Genomic DNA, 19608 nt, shown 5'->3' on the forward strand with positions numbered 1-19608 from the left:
AACAAAAAGGGCAACCACAAGCAAACAGAAAAGAAAAAGTGGTAAATCTTTTCTGTTACTCCTGGAGTAACAGAAAAGGAGTAACAACATGTGGCATCCTTCGGGAGCTCTGCTGTGCCACCAGGCACACTCCTCACCAGCCAGCCCTCGGAAGAACCTGCAAAAGGGGGTTGAAAGCAAGAGCAGAGTGAGCAGACAAGCTGCTGGGAGCAGGACAGAGCCAGCCCTGCTGCTCACAGCAGCACAGGCAGCTTGAGCAAGTCCCTGTCCTGTGCCTCCTCAGCAGATGGGCTCAGAATCTGATTAACGATCCCTTAGCACCAGCTGTGATTTTGTGGAGAGTAATTTTTGCTGGCAGCAGGAGAAATTTAGAAGGTGCTCAAATGCTGGCAGAAGAGGCTAGTGGGGCAGTGTTCATCACTCTATTGCTTTTCAAGAACAGTTAATGAAGGTTTTAGGGGTCATTATTTGAAAACTTAAATACCTGAAATCACTACAAATCATAGTAGCTTTCAAGTGCACTGATTTTCATTTGCAAGAATTTATTTTAAGCCACAAATTGTGCAGTGCTTTTATGAAATCATGTAGATGTCCCTGCACATGATGGTAGCTGGAATCAGTGAGCAGACACCATCAGAGAACATTTTTACTCTCTAACATTCATCACTCTCAGGCTGCATAAATAACATTCAAGAATGTACTTGTTTCATCTCTGCTCAAAGACAAAATCTGCATCTCCCAAAACAGCTAACCAGCCCCAAACTGGTGACTCTCACCCTACATGACTCCACTTGGTGTGGGGATTTTCCATGTAGAAAGAGGCAGTCATAATTTGTTTTTAAATCACAATGTTTGCTCACATTAAAAATGAGCATATAAACTATTAACAACCACTTATGGCAAAGTCTGCTGATAATAAAATCAATTTTTATTATTATCAGCTGCAACAAAACGCGATGCATGCGTAAGCATTTTGAGAGTTTATAATCAATTCTCATTAACTGCAGTAGAAATAGAGGATGTGATAACTTAATTGAAAGAATTCTACGTCTTTGGTGGGAGTGAAATTATTTGGTATTAGGTAAAATCCTGTCAAAATCTGAAAGTCACTTCAACCTTATCTGCAAGAGAAAAGTGTTTACAGATCAGGTCACAGCTAAAGTGGACTCAAACACAGCAAATGTTCATTCAAGGTCTTCTGGAAATGTCCTGCAATAAAGTTTATACAAATAAAGAACCTATTTGCTTTAAGAAACAGCTATAGAAGAGAGTACAGAAAGTACGTGCAAACCACCAGCAGATTTCTAATAACTCACCATCAGTGTCTCCTGTTCTGCAAATTCCACCCCATTCCCAGACCCACTGACTCCCAAAAAAAAACTAGGGAAACCCTTGGCTCAGAGGCCTGGCTTCATCTGAACACAGTTTCAGAATATAAATGAATTAGGATCATCTGTAGGTCAGTTTCATGTCAAAACAACACCACTTCTCCTTAAAAGGCTTGAGCCATTCCACACCACGGAATTTCTCACTTCTCCAGGTGCCCCAGCACCAGAGCCCCAAAGGCAGGATCCTCCTCCCCTTGCAGGAGATGGTTCCTGAGACAGGCACTGACTTGAGCCTACAGGGAACCTCAGGCCAAGGCAGAGGGTGACCCAACAGCAGGGGGTCCATGGGCCACCACAATGGCTGAGCTTCCTGCACTGCCTTGAGGGTGCCATCAGTGCTTCTGCCCTCTCCCAGCTGGCCAAATTCACACCTCCAGCTCCCAGAGACCTTTCTGGGCTCAGCAGATCTCCTAATGTGACCACTCAACTTGTATCTAATTCCCAGCATTGCTCCAAAGTGAGGTCTGCATTTCCCAGCACCGTCCATGAGAAGCCTGGAAGAGGACACTTAGTGCATCATGTAAAGTGCCAGCCCAGGACATGGGGGCTTTACAACCAATTTTCCTCTCTAGGTTTCCAAATGTAAACCAAACAAATCTCAAACAACTCTCTGAGGTAGGTAAATATTGTTTAATGTTCATTTTACAGGCAGGAAGGACTGATAGGGCAGTGAAGTAATTGACCCAAGACCCCATAAAGAGCCAGAGAGAATTGACCCTGACCCCTCCTCACAAAACCCCAGACCACACTCTTCCTCCTTGGGCCCAACATCTTCGCCAGGTATTTACAGCAGCTGCTGCACCTCAGGGTGTTCTTTGCCTAAGGAGCACGTGGTGCAAAGCCAGAGCAGGGACTCGTGTGTCCCTCCCCCGAGGCTGAGTGAAGAAAAGTGACATGAAGCTGAGGAGTTATCTTTATTGGAGAAGCACGTTTAGACACAGCGAGGCGGCCGGGACTGCAGCAGCACGCACGGGGCACACCTGGGAAGGCACCACCGAGTCCCCACAGCCTCTCGCCCTCCACCTGAGCAAGGACAGGCCCTGTGTGCTGCAGAAGGGGGTGGAGGCAGCTCTGGCAGTCCTGGGGGCTCAGCAGCTCCCCTGATGCTCGACATCGACGCTTCCTTGACTCGCTCTGCAGAGACAGAGGGCAGGCAGTTTATTGCTGTAATCCCAGAAAGGACCATGAGGAAACCCTAAAGCTGTGATGTTCTCAGTGCTCTGCAGGGGCCCTGGGCCATTCCTGCCTCCCTGTGATGGGGGACCACTCCGCCAGCATCCTCCCTGCTCTGCAGGAACAGCTTGGCTGAAAAAACAGAGCCAGGGGAAAGGAGAGGGCAGAACCCACTATTTCAAGTCCCCACAGGCCCAGCCCCACCATCACAAGGGCGCAGTGAGAGAAAAAAATCTGCAGAACCCTCTGTCCTGGCCCTGCAGCTTGTGTGGACAAGGTGGGACACAACCTCCAAAGGACAGGCTGGCCAAGCTGGGCTAAGTCACCGCCCCTCTCTGTCCATACCTTTGGTCACAGCTGATCCCTGGTGTTTGCTGGCAGTCTGAACTCCATTACTCCTGGAAAGGAAGAGCAAAAAACATAAGCCCATCCCCAAGCTTGACCACATCTGTGTGACACTGGTATCAGTGTGACAGCCCCTCAGGCCAGCTCAGTGCCACATAAGACAACTGCAGCAGAGCCTGGCACAAGGACAGGCAGGTTGGGCCACTGCCAGCTGAGGAAAACAAGACTAATTTCAGCCTCAAGCTAGGTACTTTCCACACCTATTTTCTAATCTGGGAAAGGTCCTGCTTTTTTTCTTTCCCTCCTTTCACTGCCTTTAAAAGTAGCATGGCAAAACGGAGAGCATTGTAAGGAAACTGGGACTTGCCCATTGCAAACGTGGGAGTTATCTGTTTGTTGAGAAACGGGTTTGAAAAAGAAAAGGAAAAACCCTGGATAACCCCTTTTTTCCCCTGATCTATTGACCAGCGTGGGCAGGCTGGTGACTACTCCCAGATGATTAGTGTGAAAAACCTTTGAACAAGTAAAGGAACTGCAAGATATGCAGGATTAAAAGTCAAATGTGCAGGAAAGACCCACAATCAATTCATCCACGTGACACAGCCCTGCAGGACCTACCAGCCAGTTAACTTACCAAAAAGAGATATCTTATCCCACGATGCCAACCTATATTTGTCATCAGTAAAGCAGAACAGGATCAAAGGAATTCAGTTATGGCAGAGACCTCCCAGGGAAGGTGGCCAGAGCCAGTGCTGGCCAGTGGGGACAGACTCTCTCTGCAGCAAGGTTTTCCACCCCAGCCACGCCCAGATACAACCTTCAGTGTCAGATCTCTCTCAAACCACACTGCTTCCAACCCTTCCCACAAGCATCCTTCCCCAATGGCCATCAGGTCACCAGACCCACTAGAAACACCTGGAAATCCAGCTGCAGCTTTGCAGGCAGGAGTGGTTGCAGGCCCTGGGCTGCAAAGGGATGAGGCAGCTTCAACACACATTTTCTCAGGCAACCTAGCACTGTCCATGGGTAATTTAAAAATACAACTCAAGGAAACACTACAATTTCTGGTAACAATTTCTTATCTTCTTCCCAAGTATTTCATATTCTGCACATTGCAACTCTCTAAACCCATTTCTGATGCCAAAAGCACTGCTGGAGCAGCTTTCCTCCAGGTTTTAGTAGCATATATCGAGTGCCTGAATCTCCAGCAGAAAGAAAAATTCATTATACTGCAAGTGAGCATGAATTTTAGTGCTGAAAATAACAATGCTCTGTACATTGTTTATAAGCTCCCATAAATTTCCAGCCCAATTCTTCAGGTGACTTAATAAACATAAAGAATAAATCATTGTGCAGGGGGACTTTAGCTTTTCTTGCCTCAAGAAAAAAAAGCTTATCACTTTGACTTCTAATTGCATCCATCTCTCCTTGGAATACTTAACACAGCTGCAAGCTCTCCGACTTCCCGTAAATGGCATCTCCCTCGTATTGCAAGGGCTTGAGAGCTCAGTGAAATAGTAAGGAATTCCAGACCCAGCAGAATTTTTTGTGAATCCTGTCTATTTTTCAGTTGCCATGGTGTATCCAGTCTCATTCTGTCTTGGACACAGTCACTGACAGACTTGCAGTGCCTCATCTCCCTGTACCCACAGGCCAGCAGCAGCCCCATCTCCCTAAGGACTGAGACACAGAGGCCTCCAGGACTGTCACAGGCAAAATTATTTCTCTCTGCACTGCAATTTCTTTGACTTTCAGCAAAGTTTAGAGCACTCTGCTGCTTTAGAGAAGAGGGGGGAAGGAGCCAGGTTTGCTGTGTTTGGGGGATCTGCTGGTATCCTGGCACTGAGCAGAGGAAGGCATGGAATGACTATGGCAGGATGGTTCTCTGAAAACACATGCATACCACATCCATACTCAGAAGCCAATGCTCCCACCCAAAACTTCCCAGAAATCTCTTTGGCACGTTCAATATTTGGATTCTCTACAGGTTTAGAGTGGGAATCAATCTATTTCCCTGGGGATAAGGATTCAGTTTCTCAAGAGTTCATGCCAACTAGCACAGTCCTCCCCAGGTGCTACAGGACATCCCATGCACAGAGTCACAAACTGGGAGACACTGGCTGCAAATCCAAGAGCTGGAGCCTGTCCAGCTTCCACTGGTAGAAAGACAAAGCACAGCTAAGAAATGTTTAACTCAACTGTTCTGTGGCATTGCACAAGATGTCAAGGCTCAAGACCTTTCCTAAAAGTGTGCCACCTAGCGAATAATCTTAATTTCCCAACCATCTCCCTGGATATTATTTAGGGAACATGCCCTTTATGGTTTATACAGTTCTGGTCTTTCTAGCTCCATCAAGTGCCAGGAAGAAAGTCAGCTGTTTTCCCACACACATCACACTCCTACCACACAGCCTAGGCAAAACATGGAGACTATGCCCAGGTTATGCATTAAATCCGAGCCTCAACCTGTATTTAAACATCTGGACCATAAGAATCCATTCCTGGGGCTCTAATCATCCTGTCACAGGTGCACAGGCCAGGCTGGTTCCCCAGCAGGCCCTTGGAGTAAAGTGGGATGCTACACATGGCCAAGAGTCACTTTCTTTTCTTCACCTCTTGGCATCATTCCACTCCAGGAATGAAATAAAATAGAAATAGGAGCTTCAATACCTCTCTTTGCTCCCAGCCAACGTGGCTGAAGAGCAGCTGGAGAGCATGCCTTTAATTAGCCCAGTGTTACCTGAAGGAACAAGCTAACTCTGTTAACCTGCCAGCGAGGTCCCAGGGTGGACACCCAGCTCCTGCTGAAGGGCGCAGTGGGCAGCTGGCGAGTGCCAGCCACTCCTCATTCCTCACTGCCTATTGTGGCTGCCTGGATCAGGTCACCACAGGCTGAGACGGTGCCAACGGGGAATTTCCACCAGGGGAAAGGCAGAGATTGATGTTTGGCAGCCCAGCTGTGGTTTGCTGCTTACCACTGCAGGGCCAGGCTCTCGGCACTCGCCTCGATAGTTTACCGTGATGAAGTTTGAAGCTCTCCTGCAAAGGGAGGACAAGACATTGCTTATTATTCACTTGCAATGCCACAGCTCTCAGCTGCTGGCATGACAGTCCTCTGTGGGCTCCTTCATGCTTTGATGCTACTTCCAATGTGATGGCATTTATTACTCCCCAAACAATTTCATGATTGGGCAGATAGGGAATAGGGGACCCTGGCAACTTGTGTATCTTAATTAGCTGTCATCAGATTAATCTCAGGCATTTTGATCTATGTTTGCTTAACAGCGAAGCACCAAGGACACACTTGATAGTGAGTCATGATGTATCAAAACAAACACTGTTCTGCAAAAGACACTCGGGAATGGTGGATGGCCCTGTATTACTGAAATCTCTCCGCCTACTCACATGGCAGCTGAACACAAGTCACATTCATTTTTGTATGTTTTCCCATCAGTGCCACAGACTGGTTGTGAGGATTCGCTGCAGAAAATCCTTCCACCCTTTACCCCATGCAGAATTCGATCACAGTCCAGCTGAAGAGAGAAAGAAATCACATTTGGTGACAGTTCACTTGCTACACCCTACTTTACATGGCCTGAAGGACCTCACAAGCCAAGCCTTGCTTGAGGCCCCGGCGTCCTGTACCACATCCAGCCAGGCCACACTTGGAAAGACATCATGTCTCTTGTTGGACCAGCCAGCCAAGTTTTGGGGGACAGAGCCCTCACTCCCCGCTCACCAACCCACCCCAACGCTACGGGGCAAGATTTATTTCTCTCAAAGCGCATCCATCTCCTACCTGCACCTAGCCTCCCTTATCAGTATGCCGACACCGTTTATCTCCAAGGGCTGAGCTGAAGCCCATGGGCCGGAGCCGAGGAGGAGCGCCTGGAGCAGCGGCGCTGCCGCGGGCGGTGCGGCACGCAGCGCTCCTCTCGCCCACCGCGCCGGGAGACGCCGGCGGCTGTGACTAACGAGGGTGCCCTGCTGCTGCCTCCCGAGCACGGCAACGGGAACGCTCAGGCACAGCTTTCCCTACGAGCCACGCGTGGCACAGCCAGCAGGCAGCGACAGAACGAGGAGTGACCTTTAGGGATCCCCAAAAAGCCTCTCGCACCCTCGGAGAGGAGAGGGTGTTTGCACAGTCATAGCAGATTTCCAACAGCAGAGGTCAGGGATAGCACAGCCTGGTCCCTGGCACGCACAGCCCCTTCCCCAGGAACAGAAAAAACACCAAGAAGAAGTGACTAATGGGTTCCCAAGCCCTTTCTCCAGTGCTACAAAATGTGCTGCAACGGCTGCAAATGGTGCGATGGCTCAGAGAACATTCCAGTTCCCCCTCCACCTGGAGATGCAGCATTTAGCACAAAAACGATGGTTTATCAGCAGCAGGGAGCACCCCAGGGAAGAAGGATTTCATGCCAGGCAGCACAGGGGGAGGTTTTGGTGATGTTGGGGTGCTGTGATAGCACCTGCTGGTTAAACGTCACTTGCTAATTTCCATAATGTGCTGCTTCCTCCCTCATCTGGGTAATTATCAGTGACGTGAGAGCAGACAGTGCTGACCTTTGCAATCCTCTGCTGGATGCCTTCCTACGCACCAGATGCCTGCCTGCACACCACAGCCCAGGGCAGGAGGCCACCCCACCAGCAGCCCCACACATCACAGGTGCCAGCAGCCAGTGCCACCACTCCTTTGGCTCTGGGAATTGTCTGTGACAAAACCCAGAAGTGGCCCTGGAAAGAGGAGAGGAGCAGATCTGCTCCCTGAATCACCTCTGGTCTGTCAGGCTCATCAGCATCCACTCCCCCTCCGGTGCTACCAGGAAATACCACTAAGCCCTGAAGCACACTGGCCTTATTACACCTAATGCTTCCTCTGGAATGCATCAAAATTGCAGCACCTGGACTACCTTTTGGGTTTTTAACTCAAATTTTCTCAGAGCGGTTAGTGGCAAAGGCTTCAGAGAGAGTTAAGTTAGTTGGTAGTAAGATCTCTCCAAATCCATAGAAACACATTTCCTATCTCTTCCAGAATGCTATTTAAATTACTGTATGAAACGTCTGGAGGGATTAAAACATCAGGTATTTTTTTAACCATCCTACCTCTAGACAACACCCTGTGATAGCGAGATCCACAGTTTAGTCACCCTTTTTACAGTAACTTATTTTCTCTTATTAGTTCACATTTTCCACTTTTAGCTTTGTTGGAACTACTCCATTTTCTTCTCATGAGAAGGGAGTGCAGACACCCCCACCATCCTCCTACAGTATTCCATACACAGTTGTCATCAACCACTCAGTGTTTCCCCCTTTAGCCCTCCCTCCTTCTGCCAAACTTGTCCTCATCCCCTGGTCACCTCCACCACCCTGCTCTGACCATGGCCTTTATCTCACACCTTCTCAGCATGGGGAGGTAACATTCTTTACCTTATTTTGGTTACATGTGGGGCAGGATTCCAGCCTGAGCTCAAGACCCACACCCCCAGAGCTGAGGGGCTCCCAGAAGGAGCCAAGCCCTTCCCTCTGTTTCCATGCCAGGTGATACAGGGGCTTTCAGCAGGCTACAGACACCTTCACTCATTCAAACCCCTCCAAGGACATGGAGCCAAGTGAAAAACTTCTGGGTTAAAGCAAGGACAGGAAAAGCTGCTGGGAAAGGAGCAGGGGTGGCTCAGCACCAGCAGAGGGGCACCCCATGGGGGAGGTCCCCGTTTGGGCCCACACGGCCACCGGCCGAGGGGCAGCGGCCCCGCCTGGGCCCACACGGCCGCCGGCCGAGGGGCAGGAGGGGGATTTACCATGGGGTCCTCGTGGCTGTCTCTGCTCTGTGACTTGCGGCCCGGTGCCCGGTTGCAGTTCCTGCCACGCTGGACTTGTGGGCTGGCAGAGAGAGCAGAGATACAGCTCAGCACCATCTCCTTCCAAACAGGGGGAGCGGAGTGCAAACCCACCCTCCCTGCGGACCCCCACGGCTCCTGGAGGCTGTTTCCACTGTGGCATCCACCCACCCCAGGAGAGGAGAGGGAGGGAAGCCCCCCAGGCACATGCTGAAAGGGAGGGAGCCAACAGCAGGACATGGCCTTGCCCTGTGCTCAGTCTGAGAGCAGCACCACCCCGGGGCTCTGCAGGCCTGTGTCTGCTGCCAGCACTTGATGGAAGGAGGACATGAAGGAACTGCACCAGGCAAAAGCAAGAAATCTCAGCGCGCCCCAGAAAAAGCAGCAGCTGAGTCCTGCTCAGGGCCAACAGCTACAAAACAAACAGCTCCTGCCTGAGCAGTGCCCAGAAAGCACGTGGTGCACCAGGCACTGCCTTTGAGCCAGGGCCAGGCACACACGTGTGCACTGCCAGGAGACAGATTTTGCTGGACAGAGTGTCCTGAGAGGGATTCTGAGCACAGCAATCACTGGTGCTTCGTACACAGAACATCAAGGCCAAAAAGGTTGCGTGAGAGACATGCCCCAGTGTGTGTCTCTTCCCCATCACCAGCTCAGCCCATGGGAAGAGCTGTAGTGAGCACCAAACAGCACAATGTGCACTGCTCCATCCCAGGCTGTGCCGCTCCTGTGCTGTCCAACCATTCTTGCTCCAAATTATTTCCTAAGCACCCCTAAAAAATACACATACATGGAAGGGGGCAGAACCCAGTGCCAGGACTGGTGGTGTGTGTGGGGACAGGCTGCCACCCCAGGTGCTGCTGAACTCACCCTCTGCCCGAGGAGAAGGGACGCCTCTCGTTTGCACCCTGCCGTGAGCCACCACAGTTCTTCTGCAAAAGGGGCAGAACACACTCAGCAACCACAGAAACAACTTCTATGCAACTAGGGGGAAAAAAGCTAAAGCAGCTCCTGCCCTGCCCCCTGATCCTCTCAGATCCAAAGAATTCTGTTCTTAAATTAGCAGGGTGTTCTTAAAGATGCACTCCATACCCACCAAATGTTATCATCCAAGGGTGTACAGGATTGTGGGGGGTCTGAACCTGCCCTTTATCTCTCATATGGCACCACATCACTGGGAAAGTGAGAGGGGCAGTTCTGTCAGCTGCAAACATGTCCAGTTTGTATGCTCACACCCAGGTCCAGCCCACAAATGAGAGAGGCTTTGCAACACAAAAGCTTCTCCCCCATGATTAGCTGGCTACAGAATCCTAAACACCTTGATCACCCCAGGCTGACCACAGGCAGTCCCTGGCTGTCCTGATCCCACAGACTCTCAGCAGACCCTTTCTGAGATCTGCATAGGCTCCGAGCTCCATCTCACCTGCTTTGTTCTCTCTGAAGCGGGCAGTTTGTTGCGCTGGAGAGTTCCACCCCCTCTTTGAGCTTCTTTTTTGCTGGAAGAAGGGAAGAGGAGAAAAAATGGAGCACTATAGTAGTGTGAGTGCCACCAGCACGCAGGGGCAGTGTCAGTGTAAGGCAGTGTAAGCCAGTGTCATGGCACTAGGTCCCACCTCCCCATCCACAGTCCCTGTTCCTGGTGGTCCTGTTCCTAATGCCCACCCCTAAGGCTTCTCCCCTTTCTCCTCCAAATTCCCACTGTATGCTACATCCTGGTTCCCAGGGGCTGCTTTCATATCAGGTCTGCTTCTGCATATGCTCTAGGGGAGAAGAGAGAGCATATGGAAGTACACACGTGGAAAACTCCTCAGGAGCTGCCCGTGCCCGACAGTCCCCTGGGAAAGGGGCTGCTCTCTGTCCCCCTTGCTTCTCCTCCTCTACTCCACACTGCTTCTCACCTGCCCTTGGGCCCTTAGTGCTGAAAGGGAAGGGGGAAGAGGAGCCCTACAGCCAGAGCGTCTCTTAGAGGGCCACCGGGAGTCAGGACTCTCCCAGGCATTGCCCAGAGGCAGCTTCACAGGCAGAAGCTGCACTTCTGCAGCCGAAGGTCTCCCTCTTAGCTGTTGCTGCTCAGGGGAAGGGGTACTCACAACTTCTCAGCACACATGAGGCATTTGTTGGTGTGCTGCCTGCCAGAGGCATCCCGGACAGGGGCGTTCTCCCTCGTGCAGGACAGGCGGCCGCCAGCTTCAAACTGGGAGCGAAACTCGCTGCAGTCATCCTGCAGAAGGAGGGCAGGGTTAGGGCACTCTGTCCTCCTTGCCTTATTGATCAGATCCTTAGAAACCTGGGGTTTTCCTGCCAGGAAAGCATGGAACCATCACAAATGCATCACAGAGAGTCTGGGTGGGGGTGAGAGAAGAGGGTGTGCAGTACCAGCCACTTAGCATATAAACAGAGGGGTGAGTCAGAAAAATTCCGGGTCCTTCTGCCTGCACAGCACGTGTTGGGAGTTTTCTATGGTATGGTCCCACTAATTATTATTCTCCTGGCTGGGCTATCCAAAGCATGCCAGTGATGTGACCGATACAGCGATGAAGTCACTCCCTTTTCTCCCAACATCCTTAATACACAGCTACAGCCTTTTCCCAGATTGTAGCTCAAGATAATTTTCTTTACAAAGCGTGTAGGATCCTCCAAACCAGCCACACTTTGGGACGTGTCAATCAAGAAGCAGCAGTTAAAACATAAAAGCACAATGCAAACACACTTAATAGCCCACAAGCACAGGAAGGTTGTTTGGAGAGTGGATGATTAATTTGTTCCTTGTTCAAAACTGCTGTACAGAAACTGTGTTAACCTGCCCCTGTTATGTAACACAGATGGAAACATTCAGTCCCCCTAATTTCAACTATTTCACACACTGCAATAGGCAGTTCCAAACAGCAAGTACAAAGAGCAAGGAAGTGACTTCCACTTACCCTTTTCTTTTTAAAAACAGTTTTTATCACTCTCAATTTTCTGCCCATTCTGTGCACAGTTTTGCTAGTTCACATGAAGGTCCTCGGCAGGTCACTGGCCTCACTCTTTGCTTTGCTCAGAGGTTTACAACACCTCATCCTCTCTGCCAGGGGAAGGTTTCCCCAGTGTTGTTCTGTATCCCATCCAGGGCACCCCAGCCTCCAGTTCCTCAACTTTCCCACGAGGGTAATGCTGGCAAACCACTCTGAGTACAAAGCCCCTCATTTCCCTAGAGCCACCCCAGCCACAGGCAGCAGAGATGATCTGACCCTGGATGAGCCTCTCCTGCTGTGCCAACAGCCATAAAGCATTGTCCCATCAGAAATCAGTGATGCACGCACTCCAGAGAGGCTCCCCATGAGCCTCACTGCTTCTCCCCTCCACCAGCTCACACCCCTGCACAGTTCAGGCAATGCTTTCCTTTCCCAACAAGCCTAGGAAAGCTCTCCTTGTTCCCTGGGACCAGCCCAGGCCAGCAGCCCAATCCTCTGCTGACAGATCTGCCTTCCCCTAAGAGCCTCTCAAACATTTTCTCTTTGAGCCAGCATTTCTGGAGCCCTGTTCAGGCCTGACCTCTGCTGCAAAAATCTCACCGAGTACATCTGAGTCGTGCATTTGCCTTTTTCATGGCCTGTAACATCCCTGACCCACTAATAAATGCAGGGCTTTCTTACCCTTTGTCACTTCTACCCAATGAGTAGGAATTCTTGTTAAGCACTGACTGTGTGATCTTGCACTGCCATTACATTTTATCTTGTTTCTATTACTCCAGGCCTCAGCACTATCCAATTAGTCTTGAGTGATCTGCTGATCCTCCTCTGCTGATACTGCCTCTCAGCTTTGCCATCAGCAAATTTCACTTACACTTCTATTTTTTGGTGCCAAAGTCATTAGAAAAAGCACTAAAACAGGATTATCACCAAGACTGAAGCTTAAGGGGGCCGCACCAGTCCCTACCATAGCAGGAATCAAGAGGAAAGTGATGGAAAGCAACTATTTTCCCTTTACTGGGCTGCTTTTGCCAGCAAAGCATCAGTGCACAGCAGCATGGAGGCTGCAGCGTGCCAGGGAGAGGGTGGCAAATCACAGCTCCATGAGAACAAAGTTACCAACAAAAAAAAGCTAAAACTGAGCCACAGGCCTGGAGACAGTGCAGGGCTGACATCTCCCAGAACACAATGATCTCTTAAGCTGTGCAGAATTCAGACTTAGGGCTTTTCACACATTTTCCTTTTCCACCCTAATTAGCAGCCTCAGCAGAACTGACCTCTCCACCCGAGAGCTGAAATTTGGAACAGCACAGCACACCTGGCTTCCTGCTCTGTCAGGATTTGCCTGTCACTAGATCCACAGGTCACTGGGACAGACCATAATATTCAGGCACAAGTTGTTCACTTGAGGAATTCAAGAGCATGAATAAGAAATAAGGAGCGTAAGGAAAGTGGATCTCAAAATTAAGTCAGAGGAGAAAGGGGAACAGAGTAGAATAACATTCCCTTTTCTCTGTCTTGGGTGAAAATCCAATAAAGTTCCATATTGACCTGCCTAATACTTTAATCTCACCTTATCTTTTCCTTGTCTGTTTTTAGATAACTTCTGCTCATTCTCCCTTTTGCTGGAAGAGAAGAGAGATGAGAAAGTGAATACCAGGGTGCTCCAGGGAGGAGAGGTTTCCCACGCTCCTCTCCTTTACTCACAACTTCTCTGCACACATGATGCACTTATTGCTGTGCTGCTTCCCAGAGGCATCTCGGACAGGGTCGTTCTCCCTGGTGCAGGAGAGTTTCCCTCTCTTGAACAGATCCCGAAACTCCCGGCACTCATCCTGTGCAAACACCAAAAGCACGGGTTGACATGGGTATGCTGACAGAAAGGCACATCTCCCACAAATCCACAAAGGATAATCCACCCAATGAATCGCATTTCAAATGTTATTTTGCTTCCTTGAGGCGTAACTCAGTGGAAAACCGTAACGTGCAGCATAAAACAAATAAATCCGTATGTTCAGATCAGCAGATCTGTCTTTCACATCCACGGTAGCCTTGTTGCTATTTCTAACAGATAACACATGCAAGAGTCTGCCCAAAGGACCTAAGCTCTGCTCCAAGTATAAACCCACAATTTCAGTGAATTTTAAATGAGAAAGTCAGTTTTCCCATCTCTCGTGAGAGAACGTGCTACTAAAATTAAAGAATTTTTAAATCCATGCACAGTAAAAAAATGAATCTGCAGGCATAAGAAACTATAATCCTTGAACACCTCCTATTGCCAGGTACAAGAGAGTAAGAGGTGGGTGTTTTTACCTTCCACTTAACATGATGGTATGTGTTAATTGAACCAAAGCACTCTATTTAACAAAAGGCTTTTGTAGCAAAGCCTGCTCAAGCATTTCAGCCCAGCCTTTACTTTTCTCTGAACAGCTTTCTGTAAGTTTCAGGGCAAGTCTGGAGCATAAGAAACACATGGAACATGTGAGGTCTTCAGGTTCATTTATGCAGCACTTATAACCTTATCTGTTATGTGATCTGAAATACGTTTTTCCTCTCACACCATGTAGAGGAGATGGTTTGATAGCTTATCCCAGTTCTGCAGATGGGGAAGTCAAGCCTAGAAAATTACTTGCCAAAAACCAGACAGAAAATCTATGGCTTAACAAAGAAATTCAGTGTAGGTCTGTTCCTGACACTGTAAAACTGTCTTGCTGCCTTCAGGACCACACTTTGGCAAGTCAGATGTCTTAAAAAAGATATCCCTTAGGACAGCTATGCCTTACAAAGCCTTTAATTTGTCCAGACACACAAGAGCTAGAAAGCTACCCTGCTTAACCAGATGTAAAAAAATAAATAAACGAATCACCTCAACCAACACTATCTGATATAAACCAATTTGCTTCCATCTAGAATAAAAACCCAAGGCTAAAAGGACAGCTCCCTCCACATAAAGACCTGCTATCTAGAAAAACAGCTATGGCTAAAAGAAACCACAGGTGCATCAACAAGATAAACAAGGGACAATTAGAGGCAGCCTATTCCCACACCCTGCCCTAGTCAGAGCTCACATGTGCCAACCTTGCTATTAAATATTTGCCAGATTCCAATGGTGCCTTATAAACAGGCAGGCATCCTCCTCAGCCAGGGCTCTGGGTCAGGCACACACCGGGGGTGCCGTGATTGCCTGGGAGGAGCCGCCAGGAATTTCGGTTTCTTTTATGCTGGTGGATGGCACAAAGCCTCCCACTCTTCCCAAGGCTGGGCATGTTTGCCCTGCTCCCCTTTTGCAGGGCCCTTTCCCACGCTGCAGATGAGGAAGCGCCGTGGGCAGCGGGTCAAAGGCAGCAGACGCGATGCCATCACCAATAAAACTGGCTTCAGCAGCCATGCTTCACCTCACCTTTCCCAAGGAGTTCACATTCCTGTCCACCTCTCCACCACTCCCTTGGGTTTTTGAGTCTCTTTCCCTGCAAGAAAAGGAGGAGTGAGTGGCAGCACAGAGTGCAGTGCTTGGACACAAAGCCAAAACAGGGGGTGATTAAAGGCCAGTCCAGCCAACCCCACCTCCCCATTGCACAAGGCAGCAGCACAGACCAGCAGCAGGGCTCAGCTCCCAGACACATGTCCAGGGTGTTCAACATCTCTGCTCTGGTGGCACTGTGCCACCCTTTCTCCCTGCCTAATATCCAGCTCTCCCCATGCTAAGAAACACCATCTATGGAAACAAGAAATTAATCTGAGAAAGTTTTCACTCTGCATTTGTTCCTCATGCTCTGGGGTGAGTCCCCACTATGTGATGAGCTGGGGAGAGCTACTGGGTTCACAGGTTTGCTGAAGAGCTACAAACTGGTCTGACTGGCCAGGGACAACAACTTCATAGCACGGAGCCTCCAGAGAGCTGGCTCCCTGCTACAGGAGGAGAGGACATGCTGTGGGTGGGCAGGGCTGCCACTGGAGCCAGCAGGGAGCTGATACTCACAGCAGCCTTTGGCACATCATGCACTTGTTGAGGTCTCCTTTTTTATTTGGGCTGCTGAAGGGCTCCCTGGTGCTGGGACAGGAAAACTTCCCGCTGCGCAGGAGTGACCAAATTTTCCTGCATTCGTTCTGAAAAGCACAGAGGAGGGCAATCAGTGGAGGCTCCCAGCAAGATCCTGAGAACTGTTTGTTCACACTGAATCTTTTTTGGGTGTGCTGCAGGCTCTCAGCAGCACCAGTTTGCTCACACAAACCACGCTCCTCCTGCCCATCCCTGGCCACACACCACACGTGGCACAGGCTGCACCCAGAGCCCTGCTCGCGGCTCCCGAGGCAGAAAAGACAACGAGAAAGTTCAAAACCCATTGCAAGAACCCTTAATCACGGGGAAAGGAATATATATTTAAGGAACACATTTAATTTACATACAGCTGCAAATTGCTGCCCGCTACAGCAGAGGACTGCACGTTCTAAAGTTAGCCAAGAGCAGAAAATACAGCCTGGAAGTGCCAGAGGGATGCAAGAGGAATGAACGGGCCAGAGCGACTGCAGAGTGATTCACATGCAAGACAAGCACAGAAAAGCTCAACCCTCTCAGGAAGCAGAGCAGTAATATTGTGCAATGTTGCAGCAGCCCATTGCATCTTCTGCTGGGTAACTGAGATGCAGACCAGGGAGAAGCAATGAACCGTTTAGTTATTTTTGGCTACTGTGTTTCCCGAAAGGATCTTTACCAAGGAGACAAGCTTGCTTGATTAAAACATGAATGGAACTGACTTCTAAGTCATTGAATCAAATTATTTTCTGAGGCTCAAAGGACTTGCCTTAATTCTTTTAATTATGAAACTCAGGAATTATCAGAAGCAGGGGCTTCTACTGGATCAGAAGCTACATTCTAAAATATCATTAAAAGTATAATTCATGCCATTTCTAGCATCATTTCGTGAGATTTCCAGCCCAGAGCTGTTTAGATATGTTCTCATCATCATGCACCAAACACATACTGTCAGTTGGAGCCACTGCCATATTACCTAAGTGTTGTCTCTAAATATGGAGAGATTCACTGCTTTTTCCACCTCTGAAAAAGCTTTATAATATCTAAGTATAGTGCATCTAAATGGACTTTGCTCAAAGCATGCATTAAAGCAGTGTAAGTTGGCAAAACAAAGGGAGAAGCAGAATAGAAAAGGTTGGACTCGCCTTAATCGAAGCTTGACTGGCAACATCTGCGACAGAAAAACCAACAATGAAACCATACAAAAATCTTTGAAGGGAAATTTTAAAGCAAAAGCATTTAATTAAAATACTTGATGCAGTTTCCTAATCCACCCAAATACCTCTTGATAAAAGCTAATCCAATGCATTATTTCACACGGATAGAAATTCTCTAATGTCCCGTCCTTTCTGGAACATTGCACTTTTTGTCATTCAAATGCAAAATCACATCCATTTTTTTTGAGTGTCTTTGTGCCCTTCTTTACTGCGTTACTTTTCTCAGGCTTAAAATCAAAGTACCAAGGATGACCCAGTAACTGTTTCTCCATTCTTCTACAGCCCTGCCTTGGTAGTTGCATCAAACCCACACAAACATTTTTGGCATTCTTCACCATTCCTTAAAATTGGGATACCAGAGCTTGGCCATTGTTGTTTGTCCAAAACAACAAATTCCTTTTCAAGGCCCATTCCATTTGCAGTACTTCACACAAATTATCAAATTAATAGTGAGTCAGCAGGTGAGTAGCTGATACCTATTTCTTTTTACTAAGCCACTTAAAACTGGTATAATATGTTTCAGCCTCCTTTGCATCATCAGTGGCATTGCAAGGAACTGTCACGAAATCTTCCATTAGCACTTTTTCAATAGAAGCTGGCAGGAAATTGAAAGACCATTGCTTCAAACCTAACTCCTGCTGAAGTCTATCTATTGTAGCCAAATTACTGCAGCCATGTGAAAATGCCTTCCTTAGCAAGTGTTGACAAGACATTACCATTTTTTTGAATTTACAAAAAATTGTATTACATTTTTGCTCAAAGTTGGGCTTTTTATGGAAGAATTCAGTCTGGTTGGAAACTGGTATTCATCCACTTAGAAAAATGGGGGTTTGGCTTTTTTGTTTTCTTCTTAAACTGTTAATTCCATTAAAAATAGATGCTTTCATCTACCAATACAACTTCACTATTTCCACATGAAAAAGCAAGAGTAGTTAACAAGACAGGGTATATCAAACCAATACATGAAGAAAACAAAAAAAAATTGTGGTCTTCTGCTATACCACCATGCTTTTTAAAAAACAAGGGCTCTCTAATTCTCTCTCTCTGTCTTTATGGGCACTCCCAGGCTCTGTCCTCTGCCAGTCCCAGATTCCAGCACAGAGAACATCAGAAGTTACTGACCTGAGAAGAAGCAGAAAAATGCCAGAGCAAGGACCACCGAGGCACCTTCTATTTTCATGGTGAGGGTGCTGGCAGCTGTTTGCCTACGTTGACTCTACTAGAGCATTGCTCAATGACACCCAAAGAAAGGGCTCGGGGCTGATCACATTTATATAGATGACCAGGTTCTCCGCCTTCCCTATGACATAACCTTCCCAAGAACCATCATTAGCTGCAAAAACCGGTTTGTTGACACTACTCTAAATTCTAATGATCCCATTAACACAATTAATTTCCATAAGGATGGGACATATTTGAGTCACTCCCTGCGTTTTGTCAAGGTAAGAAAATTATAAATAGATCACTTCAGATCCCCCACACCGCCAGTGGGATTCTTGCCATCCTGAGGGTGGTTCATAAGACAATGGGACTGCAGCCACCACACCACAAACACCCTTTCACATCTCAACCAAACAGCTGAAAGGGTTTTATTTTAATAACTTTGCTGCAGAAGAGACAACAGGAAGGCCAGGTCACTCAGACCTCTGGAAGTCAGTCTGCTTTTATTAAAGCACCTCAGTATGAACCTGAAGAGTAAACATTCAGGAAATGTTGAAAAGCATCGTTTGAAGCTTTGTTGAAATTCTTTGGGTTTGATGCTACAGTTCTCATAGCAGCCGTGTTAATGATAAAACCATACTGCCAAATCCTCATGTTTTCCCAGTTTCTCCCTGTTGTCCTCAGAAAAAAAAATAAATTAAAATGCAGCGTTATTAGTGAAAACCTTTCTTCAGCCCAGGTGGGACCTGGCAGACCATTACAGATGCTGCTCTTTGAGGTGTGCTGTTATTGATGCTAAAGGGTCCAGCAAAGCAGCCCAGCTCTGGGCTTTCCCAAAGAAGAGATAAGATGAAAGTAATCATCCTGTGCAGGGTTTCTCAGGAGTCCCGAGAGAGGAAAATAAAGATGACATCAAAGTTTTGGAATGTGATTTACGTGGGAAGAAGCTGTGTGCCTTGTCTCCAGTGAAAAGAGAAGAATTTGGAGAGAAAAGTCATTTGCAAGGTTTGAAAGGGGTGGATAAATGAGTCAGTCAAGCAAACCAGAGCAATGAGGGGCTCAAACACAGGCCGTGGCTGTGCAGAGAGGCAGATCAGCACCATCTGAGGAAGGAAACATACTTCTGCATGACATATGTGCCTGGCCAGACAGGCCAGCAGAGCTCAGTATAAATCCTTGTAATAAACTGCTGCCACACATTTCTCAGATCAGAACAGTTGCTCATGTTCAGCACAGCCCTCGTTTGGAGTGTGGTCACCCCAGCGTTTCTTTTCAACTCAAACTGAAATCGTGTGCAGGTTCACCCTGGAGAGTTTGCAATACAGTAGCAAAGTGCCCAAGGCCATGCAGATGGTTCATGGCAGATCTGAAGAGCTGTGTATTGTCCTGAATCATGAGATAATTCCTGTATGCGTATTTGGGCGTGGAATTGGAGGGAAGGCCAACAGGATGAGAGGAAAACTGAGCTGACAGAGCATGTGTCAGTAAATCCTTGGGAGA

General features: G+C 48.2%; 1 protein-coding gene across 2 annotated transcripts; it reads right to left on the reverse strand.

The window, feature by feature from the left end:
- Positions 1-2443: 2443 nt before the first annotated feature.
- On the reverse strand, positions 2444-18148 carry LOC119706573 (serine protease inhibitor Kazal-type 5-like). 2 transcript variants are annotated; one of them, XM_038150418.1, is made up of 14 exons: positions 18070-18148; positions 16876-16901; positions 15677-15804; positions 15098-15164; positions 13405-13532; positions 13271-13322; positions 10837-10967; positions 10170-10242; positions 9617-9678; positions 8708-8789; positions 6312-6439; positions 5882-5945; positions 2907-2959; positions 2444-2522 (listed from the first exon to the last, which is right to left on the reverse strand). In XM_038150418.1, exons 1-13 carry the CDS (start codon positions 18125-18127, stop codon positions 2954-2956), a joined length of 1005 nt encoding a protein of 334 aa, XP_038006346.1. In that variant the 5' UTR covers positions 18128-18148; the 3' UTR covers positions 2444-2522; positions 2907-2953. The 2 variants fall into 2 exon arrangements, with proteins under 2 accessions (XP_038006346.1, XP_038006347.1); XM_038150419.1 differs by lacking the exons at positions 5882-5945; positions 6312-6439 and having other exon boundaries at positions 2448-2522.
- Between the last annotated feature and the right edge of the window lie 1460 nt (positions 18149-19608).

Source organism: Motacilla alba, chromosome 13, assembly GCF_015832195.1.
Source record: "Motacilla alba alba isolate MOTALB_02 chromosome 13, Motacilla_alba_V1.0_pri, whole genome shotgun sequence".
Classification (NCBI taxonomy): Eukaryota; Metazoa; Chordata; class Aves; order Passeriformes; family Motacillidae; genus Motacilla; species Motacilla alba.